This window comes from Oryx dammah, unplaced genomic scaffold, assembly GCF_014754425.2.
Source record: "Oryx dammah isolate SB20612 unplaced genomic scaffold, SCBI_Odam_1.1 HiC_scaffold_29, whole genome shotgun sequence".
NCBI classification, from domain to species: Eukaryota; Metazoa; Chordata; class Mammalia; order Artiodactyla; family Bovidae; genus Oryx; species Oryx dammah.
In genome coordinates, this window is record NW_024070213.1 from 60,145,216 (window position 1) to 60,155,327 (window position 10,112).

The 10,112-nt window shown below is 43.5% G+C and overlaps 2 protein-coding genes across 7 annotated transcripts in view; one reads left to right on the forward strand and one right to left on the reverse strand.

Annotated features, from left to right (window-relative positions):
• LOC120857415 (SAP domain containing ribonucleoprotein) overlaps positions 1–6,987 on the reverse strand; it is a 48,203-nt gene extending 41,216 nt beyond the window's left edge. For 2 of the 4 annotated variants that reach the window (XM_040232876.1, XM_040232878.1), the window contains exon 1: positions 6,740–6,987. In XM_040232876.1, coding sequence (XP_040088810.1) covers positions 6,740–6,775 — 36 coding nt within the window. In that variant the 5' untranslated portion in view covers positions 6,776–6,987. Of the gene's footprint in view, positions 1–4,850; positions 4,904–6,739 lie in introns of all 4 variants that reach the window. The other 2 variants (XM_040232875.1, XM_040232877.1) reach the window with 2 other exon arrangements.
• Positions 6,988–7,080: 93 nt separating this feature from the next.
• On the forward strand, positions 7,081–10,077 carry ORMDL2 (ORMDL sphingolipid biosynthesis regulator 2). Of its 3 annotated transcripts, none has more exons than XM_040232879.1 (4): positions 7,081–7,188; positions 8,261–8,435; positions 8,583–8,734; positions 9,604–10,077. In XM_040232879.1, the coding sequence occupies exons 2-4, from the start codon at positions 8,262–8,264 to the stop codon at positions 9,737–9,739; spliced, it is 462 nt and encodes a 153-aa protein (XP_040088813.1). In that variant the 5' UTR covers positions 7,081–7,188; position 8,261; the 3' UTR covers positions 9,740–10,077. The 3 variants fall into 3 exon arrangements, with proteins under 3 accessions (XP_040088813.1, XP_040088815.1, XP_040088816.1); XM_040232881.1 differs by having other exon boundaries at positions 7,106–7,184; positions 8,251–8,435; XM_040232882.1 differs by having other exon boundaries at positions 7,108–7,188; positions 8,155–8,435.
• Positions 10,078–10,112: the final 35 nt, after the last annotated feature.

Consider the following 10,112-nt stretch of genomic DNA (forward strand, 5'->3'; position numbering starts at 1 on the left):
AACAGAGCTGTTGCTCCCTTCTCCTTCCTTCCCCAAATTGTGTGTAGATACAGACAGAAGTTTACAAAATCTTTCAGGTAACAGGGAAAGATAGTCAGTGATAGATTCTGCACAGGATGCTGATCTAGCAGACCTGAAGCAGACAGACTGGTACAATTGGTTGTTTAGCATGGACAGCATCCACCACTGCTAACCACTGACCTTGCTACTGCTGTTGAAATCTCAGCCCCCAACTGGCTCTCATTCCCTAACCTCAGGTCTCTGGCTCATTCAGCAGTATTCTCAGCACCTCCATGTCCCCTTCTCTAGTCAAATGAGAGTGTTACATACATTTTTACACACTGTTGCATCACTTTATTATTATATTGTGGGTTTCCCTCCAAAAGGGAAATTGCTGAGTGAAAACAGAATAGCTGAAAATAAAGTCATTTCACACATTTCATTTTGGCACAATTACATTAGTAGTAGAACAAAACCCTTTTAAAACCTCAAATATGGACCTATAATGTCAAATCTAACCCATTTTTATATGCATCTGACTTTAAAATGTTTTAAAAGAATGTATTTAAAAACCAAGATATATTGAATGAATTGTACAGTATGTGAATTGTGCCTCAATAAGACTATTAAGAAAAAACAATTTATAGAATACTGTATGTAAGATACTAACATTAATGTAAAAAAAAACATGCATACACATAACAGTCATATAATGTTTATACACAAGATGCCTGGGCAAGAAACAGATACATTAACACCAGCTGGATCTCAGAAGAAACCTGAGGACAGGTAGAGAGAAACCTTTTACCATATACCCTTTTTACATCTTTAAAATTGCGAAGTTGAGTATGAATTACCTATTCAAAAACTAAATTTGGGACTTCCCTGCTGGTCCTGTGGTTAAAACTCTCAGCTCCCAATGCAGGGGGCCCAGGTTCCATCCCTGGTCGGGGAACTAGATCCCACATGCTGCAACTAAGACTCAGTGCAGCCAAATAAATGAATTAAAAAAAAAAAAAAAAAAAACTAAATTTCCAGTCTCAATCCTAAAATCTTATTTTTCAGTATTAATAAGGCATTTTTCATGCTACCTATCCAACCAGCAGGGAAAGGACTGACTGATCAACTGACGACACACTACATTTAACATTAATCCCTATTCATTGCCCTGTGATTTCTACTAATTTACTCATCTTGAATTTTGATTCAAATATTGTTCACCTATTATCTCTCAACTTGGTTTATAAATCTTCAAGGACAGAAGCATTTTATATAATTTATAACATTTCATATGATAGGAATTAAATTTCAAGTATTAATACATGCCAAACAAAAGGCTAAGTCTTTTGAACATCATTTCCTTATTTAATCCTAACATCTATGTGGTTGAGTTTATTATTACATTTCATAAATTAAGAAAACAAAGCTTAAAGAAACTCAATAATTTGCTAAAAAAAAAAAAAAAAATCACCCAGCCAGAAAATAGTGAAGCCAATAGCCAGCTCAGATCTCTCTGATTTAAGCCCAATTTTAAGTATCAATATGAAGGATGGCTTTCATGGGCACACTCTATCTCTCTTACTATTTTCCTCTTACGTTTCCTCCTCACTCTTTGCTAGCTCTTCTTCCACCCAATCTTGTAAATACAGATATTCACTAAGATGACTTTGGCCTCCTTATCCTTCCACTTGTATCAAAGGCTTTTTCACTTCCCAGAATCTAATCATTGGCAAATCCTATCAGCACTTCCTTCAAAACAGACACAGAATCTAATCGCTGGTCTTTCTGTCATACTAACTATTGTAAACTCTTCAGCCCTTGAACCTCATTGCAGTTTATTCTCAACAAGGTAGTCAGAGTGATCTTTCTGACAATTTAAGTCAAGAACATGTCTATTCTAAACTCCTCTATTCAAAAATCCTCCACTGGTTTCCTATCTCATTGAGGTTAAAAGCCAGAGTCCTAATGATCACCTCTAATACTCTGTACAAGGCTCACGCTTTCATTTACTTCAAGACTTTGCTTAAACATCGCCTTCTCAATGAGGTCTTCCCCTCAGTCACCCTATTTAAAATTATAATACCCTTCTCTTTTCACAGTTCCTATTTCTATTTTTCACTACAAATTTTATTGCTATTTGACATATATTTCACTTGTTTACTGTGCCTCCCTGTAGTAAAATATAAGCTCCAAAAATTTATATATATATAGAAATATTTTAATAAATCCCACACCTTTATTTTCAGCTCTTAGCTCCTGAGCAAAGACCCATATTTCCAAATGATTACAAGATATCTCCAAATGAGTATCTCAAATACATTTATCATTTATGCCCCAAACTGAACTTCATCTTTTCTCCTGCACAAAACTGGCTTCTTCTCCTCCCAACTTAGACTAAAGGTATCACTACTTGGAGTCACCTTTCATTCCTCTCCCACGTAACTGATCTAAAAATACTTAAAATTTTATATCCAGAATTTCAAATTCATTCCTACTTTTGAAGCCACTACCAATAAGTACCTACTGTGTATCAAGCATTATCTTATCAGATACAGGAAAATAATCATAAGCAAAACAGAGTTCTCGCCCACATGGAGCTTAGAATCTAGTAAGGAAACAAGGCAAGCAATGATCATACACGTAATGTTTAACTGATTCTAAAAAAAGTACAGAGTCCTATAAAAGCATTTAAAAAGTGGTCTGTGTGTGTAGATGGATGTAACCCATCCTACCTAAGGGTTCATTGGATAAATGATGTTTGACTGATATCTGAAGGGAAACCAACAGTTAATTAAACAAAAGCCAACCAGTCCATTCTAAAGGAGATCAGTCCTGGGTGTTCTTTGGAAGGAATGATGCTAAAGCTGAAACTCCAGTACTTTGGCCACCTCATGCGAAGACCTGACTCAGTGGAAAAGACTCTGATGCTGGGAGGGATTGGGGGCAGGAGGAAAAGGGGATGACAGAGGATGAGATGGCTGGATGGCATCACTGACTCAATGGACATGAGTTTGGGTGAACTCCAGGGGTTGGTGATGGACAGGGAAGCCAGGCGTGCTGCGATTCATGGGGTTGCAAAGAGTCGGACACGAATGAGCGACTGAAAGTGAAAGTGAAGTCGCTCAGTCGTGTCCGACTCTTTGCGACCCCATAGACTGTAGCCTACCAGGCTCCTCTGTCCGTGGGATTTTCCAGGCAATAGTACTGGAGTGGATTGCCATTTCCTTCTCCAGGGGATCTTCCCAACCCAGGGCTCGAACCCAGGTCTCCCATATTGTAGACAGATCTTTACCTTCTGTGCCACCAGGGAAGTCCTGAGCGACTGAACTGAACTGAACTGATGGGGGTGGCAAGAGCAATGCAACCAAAAGCATGTACAAAGGTTATGAGTACTAAGGTATGGAGAAGCAGTCACGCACAGCAATTCAGAACAGGAATTCTGGAGACAGACCACCTGGACTTGAGCCACCACTTACTAGGTACATGACCTAGGGCAAGTTATCCAATCTCTTTGAGCTTCCGTTTTTTTCTCATTTTTTGTTTCCTTCAGGCCAAGCCACAAGGCATGTGGGATCTTAGTTCCCCAACCAGAGATCGAACCTCAGCCCCCTGAAACTGAAGCATGGAGTCTTAACCACTGGACCACCAGGGAAGTCTCCATTTTTTCTCATTTTCAATAGGGACAACACAGGCATTTACCTTATTGCCTTATTACCTTATTATCGTGAGAAATCAACTTTTGTGTACAAACCGATTTGACCAGTGTCTGCCACATAGTAAATGTTAGCAGTTAATGAACAGCCATTTTGATAAGTGAAATAAAGTCACTAGCTGGAATTTGAGAAACTAAACTAGATACTGGCAGGGATATAATTAAAAGGTTCTAAGCAGGGGAGTGACTACTATAATAAAAATCTAACTGGTGAAATTTCTTCCTCTCCAGGCCCCATCCTTCTTACTGCCAAAAGAACACAAACTGGGAAATTCCTAGCAGTCCAGTGTAGGACTCTGTGCTTTCATTGCAGAGTGCCTGGGGTTCCATCCCAGGCCTGAGAACTAGGATCCCACAAGCCACGTGGCAAAGAAAAAAATAAAAAAACTCTTAACATCAGCTCCTCCTTTCAAATTTTCAAAGGTTCCCCACTTTCTGCCTGTATGACAAAAACCAAACACCTTACACAACTTAGAAGTCCTTTTCAGTATCACTCCAATACACCTCCAGTCACACAGTTCACCTACTTTCCTTTTCCAAATGATCTTCAACCACCAACACAAATGTACTTTATGCTTCACTATTACAAATGTCTCACTGTTTTCTTTATCCACCCTTCTAGTTCTCTCCTCTGTAGTCCCTTTTCTCACAACTGACTGGAAATCTGGTACTATAACAATTCAAGGCATTTTTCACCCACAATTCAGTCTTTCCAACTGCGTTGGAATGACTCCATTTCTACAAAACCTTCACAAATTTGCAGTTGATGTGGCTTTACACTATCAATTCAGATAGATATTTTTCATTCCTACTTCAAAGCTTGCTCCTTTCCTCTGAGACTCCACACTATAGCCCCAAATTCCTTTTATAAAAATGGAAAGGCTTAAAAAAAAAAAAAAAAAAAGAGATTAAACCCTAGGTCAACCCAAACGTAAGGATCACTCCATGATCAACAGTAGGATCAATCCATGATCAACAGTGGAACCAAACATTAACTGTCTTGGAAGTCAGAATTAAAGGCATGAGTTCTTAACCAGAGGTCCATGGACTCCTCAGGGCTCCAAGGTAATTTTATGAAGCCCCTCAAATTGCATGCAAAGTCATGTGTACATGCCTTTTTCTGGGGAGAGGTCCATACCTTTCATCAGAGTTTCAAAGATATCTGTGACCTCCAAAAGGTTAAGAAGTGCTCTAGAGAAAAAGCAAAGACAAGCAAATATGATTAAAAGAGTGAATCCTTTTTAGGCTATTAGGACTGCCTCATGCTCTCTAAGACTTTAATAACCTGAAATCAGATCAGAGGACATTATCCAATCAAAACCGGATTTAACCTGGAACTGACATACAGATTTTTATGGAAGGTGGAACTCCATAAACCAAAACAAAACCTATAAAGGCAAGTCACAAGGCTAGTGACTTACTCGAGGGGTTTCAAAAAATGGAACTAACATAGGAAGAAATATTCATATTTCCTTTTTATTCCATTCAAAAATTCCTTTTCTGTGTTTCTTTCATAACATACAAACAGTAGTACACAACATATACTAGCACTAATTTTGGAGAAGGAAATGGCAATCCACTCCAGGACTATTGCCTGGAAAATCCCATGGACAGAGGAGCCTGGTAGACTACAGTCCATGGGGTAGAAAAGAGTCGGACAGGACTGAGCGACTTCACTCACTTCACTTCACAGTACTAATTTACAAGTTAATATACATATAATGGAAGTAGCTGCTCAATTTTTTACTTGTTATTCTCTTAGCAGACGACTGATACAATCTACTCATTTCGGTACCAAGTTAACAGTAACTCCATGTAAACACAAAATCCCCCTAGTACAGCTTAGATTCCATGAGTAAGAAACCTATCTACTTCCACTGAAAGTCTAACTGGTGTCAACTAATGTGATTAAGAGGACCTCTCTCTCTTTACTCTTACTCTCCTTACACTTTTTTTTTTTTTTCAAGCTCATCAAACTTTAAAGAATCAGTTTCCAGCGTGGGTCAAATCAACCTGGTTTGTCAAAAGTTCCCAGGACGTGAACAAAACATAACTGAAAAGTGATGGGAAAATTACTTGTCAAACCACCAATGGACAACTTGAGATATTCTCTTAATTTACCCCCACCCCAAAAAAACCCCATTGTTTTCTTCCAAGAAAATAATCTAAATACGAAAAGGCTCTCAAGATTCCCAAGACACAACTTAAAACCTTTTCTGTGATTGAGTGTCTCCCAGTGGTGAGACCAAGAGATGCAGGGTCTACCCGCGAAATGAAATGGGACAGAGGTAACCCTAACCTTGGAAACGTTTTCCCAAAATATTACAGTTCTGAGTGACTTGCCTCTGGGGTGGTGGGGCGCAGGGTAGGGGGAAGGCTGGTAGGCGGAGAACCGCGTTGAGAGAACTCGAAAACTTTTCAATCTGGGGTATCTGTGCCTTCACTACCTCTTCAAGTCTCCTAAAGCCCAGGCCTCTAAGGAGAGGCCTCTCCTCGGGTTTCCAAATTTGCCCCGGGGGCGTCACTCCATCTAAAAAGGGGGGACGGAAGCATTTTCCGGATCAAGTCTGAGACCTAGACAGACAGAAATAAACGAAGCTGCCATCCTTTGCTACCGGGAATCTCCACTTTGGACAACAGACAGGAAAGCACAAAACCAGGGAAGAAAAAGGGGTCCCGGGCTCCGCACGGGGCCAAGAGGAGGGGGCCACTGACGTAATGCAGTTTGACGAAAAACAAGAAGAGAGTAGAACAGGTTGAAGGCACTTCCACAACCCGGTAGAGAGGTGACGGACGACACCACAGTGGAGGAAGGTGCCGAATAACAAGTAAGGATACAGTAAAACCGTGAGGAGAAATGGGAAAAGAGAAAAGACGTAGTGGGGGAAGAAGGGAGGCACAAAAGAACAGAACTACGGCGGGAGCCAGAAAATGGAGTAGAAGAACCTTCAAGGAAAAGGCGCCAACCTGCCAGCAAAATTTAGTCTCCGTAAAAGTCCGACCCGGCCCTTCCCCGCCTCACGGTACCTTCAGCTTATGAAGCTCCACCGTCTCAGTCGCCATCTTGTTACCCCTCCACTCCGCCAGGCCCCCACCCGCTGCCTCCGCCTCCGGGAGCTCCCGCCTCGGCGCCTACAGCCACGGCCGGCCAATCGTTAGAGCTCTTACTCCCGCCTCTTACTATCAACTCTTTCCATTAGTCAATAGCTGGCGTCGCCCTCTCTCCTCCAAGCGGCTTTCCCCACCTCTCTCAAAAGGTGGGACCTGGAGAAGGGCGGGTTCGGCACCTTCCGAACGACGGAAATAGTGACCAATTGTGCATCCCCGCGGCGGATCGCCAGCCAATGAGTGGTGGCGGTGCTGACCTTGCTCCACCAATAGGGAGAGCGCAGATGGGCGGGGAGGCTGCTTCCTGGAGACCGCAGGTGTAGAAGCAAGCGCCGCGCCCCGACCCGGACGGCTTCCGAAGCTGGCAGGTAGGTTTACCGGGAGACTGGGAAGGGGTCCTTAGAAAAATGATGAGAGGCGAACGAGCGGGGTGGGTGAAGCGGCGGCGAGCAACAGACCGAAAGAGGAGCGCTGCAGACAACCCTAAGGGAAGACGATGAAGGAGAGGGGGCCTGGGAGGAGCAAGGGGGCGAGTTCAAATCATTACTGGGGTTTGGGGGATTTTAGGTAGAGAGCGGGCCAGATCTGCTTCCTAAACCGGCGTCATCAACTTAAGGGCAAGCACGATTTTAAAAGGGCTAAGTTCAGACGATCAGAGCCGCCCTGAAGTCGGGACTAGGGCTCCACCTCTCGAGACGCTCAGCGCACGTCCCTTCCTAGTTCAGTGCAAAAGCCCTGGGCACATTCTTGCAGCTACCTGTTTACATGCCACGGAGATGAGAGGACGGGGGAGCCCCAGAGGAAAAGGTGGGGACTAAGATAGATTGAAGGCAGGAGAAGGGGACGACAGAGGATGAGATGGCTGGATGGCATCGCCGGCTCGATGGACATGAGTTTGACCCGGATGCCAGGCTTCCCTGGTGATGGACAGGGAAGCCTGGCATCCTGCAGTTCATGGGGTCTCAAAGAGTCGGACACAACTGAGTGACTGAACTGACGAGTATAGATTAGAAAAGGTAGCTTTACCTCCTCATCCCTCCTTAGTGGTTCCTTGTTTCCCATGACCCTCTTCTGTAATTTTGGGTGTACCTAATGTCTTCATGGTTCCTTATTAACTTCTTGAGGATAGTGAGATACTTCTGTTACCCTTGCTCCTTGAGGTGCGCCAAGCCTATGCTTACTCCTTCAAGTTACAGCCGAAGTGTAAGGATCAGAAGAAAGATTATCATGTCTCTAACATATAGAGAGTTCTCATCTTGCCTTCTAAATTTTTTCCCCTAAGTCTTCAGTATTTCCTTTGTGTGTAATGGGGTAAGTTCTTTCATTCCCAATAGAGTCCGGGGGATTTGGGCTACTCAGGAGACAACTTGGAGAAACAGACTCCCAGAAGGGTGGAGAGGAAATTAAGTTGGTCTCCTGCCTGATCCCCCACTGTGGTAGGATGAATGTGGGGGTGGCTCACAGCGAAGTAAACCCCAACACTCGAGTGATGAATAGCCGGGGCATCTGGCTGGCCTACATCATCTTGGTAGGACTGCTGCATGTGGTTCTACTCAGCATCCCCTTCTTCAGCATTCCTGTTGTCTGGACACTGACCAACGTCATCCATAACTTGGTGAGCACTAAACCATGCCCTTTTACCCACCCCAGGCTTTTCCCGACCAAAAACAATTACTTGGGATTTCTGTTTTCCTTTTGGGATCTCAGCTGAGGGACTACTTTATGCCCTGGTACCTCACACTGTCCCCTTCCCTCCTCCCAGGTTATGTATGTCTTCCTACATACGGTGAAAGGGACACCCTTTGAGACCCCTGACCAAGGAAAGGCTCGGCTGCTGACACACTGGGAACAGATGGACTACGGGCTCCAATTTACCTCTTCCCGAAAATTCCTCAGCATCTCTCCCATTGTACTGTGAGTCCAGGGGGAAATAGGGGAGATGCTTCAAAAGCTAGGTACAGAGGTCCACAGGGAACCTTTAAAAACAGTGGACTTCTACTTACCTAGACCCTGTGAAGATACATTAGCTCTAAATCGAGGAAAAACAGTAAAAAGTAGAAGACAGTAAACAAGCATTACTTGCTGCCTCCTTGATAGTAGGAGAACGGAGAAGGGGCTGCTGCTGCTAAGTCGCTTCAGTCGTGTCCAACTCTGTGCTACCCCATAGATGGCAGCCCACCAGGCTCCCCCGTCCCTGGGATTCTCCAGGCAAGGACACTGGAGTGGATTGCCATTTCCTTCCCCAATGCAGGAAAGTGAAAAGTGAAAGTGAAGTCGCTCAGTCGTGCCTGACTCGTAGTGACCCCATGGACTGCAGCCCACCAGGCTCCTCCATCCATGGGATTTTCCAGGCAAGAGTACTGGAGTGGGTTGCCATTGCCTTCTCTGGGAGAAGGGACTAAGAAAAGATAAAACAAGTAAAACAAGTTATTTTACACTTCCAAAGAAGTGAATAAAGGCAGAACTGATGTAAATCTGTGAGAAGTGGTAGCAAAAAGGATTCTAACAGTCACACAGGCTAAAACTGCTTCAGCTGTCATTTGCCACCTGTCATTAACAATTTTTTTTTTAAAAAGCACCAATTTATAAATCTCCAGTTAAAGGTGCTGATTATCTCCCCAACCCCAAAGTAAATATTGTTAATATAGCTGAAATATTTTTAGATATCCTAGGACTGCATGCAGTAAAACTGGTTATTTAAAATAGAAAAGAAAGTCACTGGAAAGGCCTGAATTATGGGTAGGGAAGGCCAACTTCATTCAACCTATTTCTTCTCTCCCCAGATACCTCCTGGCCAGCTTCTACACCAAATATGATGCTGCTCACTTCCTCATCAACACAGCCTCACTGCTTAGCGTACTGCTGCCCAAGTTGCCCCAGTTTCATGGGGTTCGTCTCTTTGGCATTAACAAATACTGAGATGGGGCTGGGGACATCGGAACAAAGGGCTATAACATCCCCCCTTTCTCTATACAGCCTGAGAACTATGCAACTTTCCCAAACGCCCCCACTGGAAATGCAAACTTTCACAAATTTTCATTGGAAAATGGGGTCCCCTGGGCCCAACCCTGCTAGGAGCAGGTTTCTTTGAATCAGGAAAGACAGGTGAGGTAAGGGGCAAATCACTCCCCTATAGCAGGAAGCCATGCTTGGGCAGCTTTTTGGTTGATTAAGGTTTTCCCTATCATCCACTCCCACCACCTTCCAGCTCTGTTTTACTGTGTGTTTTCCTTATAATAAAGATAATTTTTTTCATATATGGCTACAGTTTGGTCAGCAGTAAGCGTAGGGA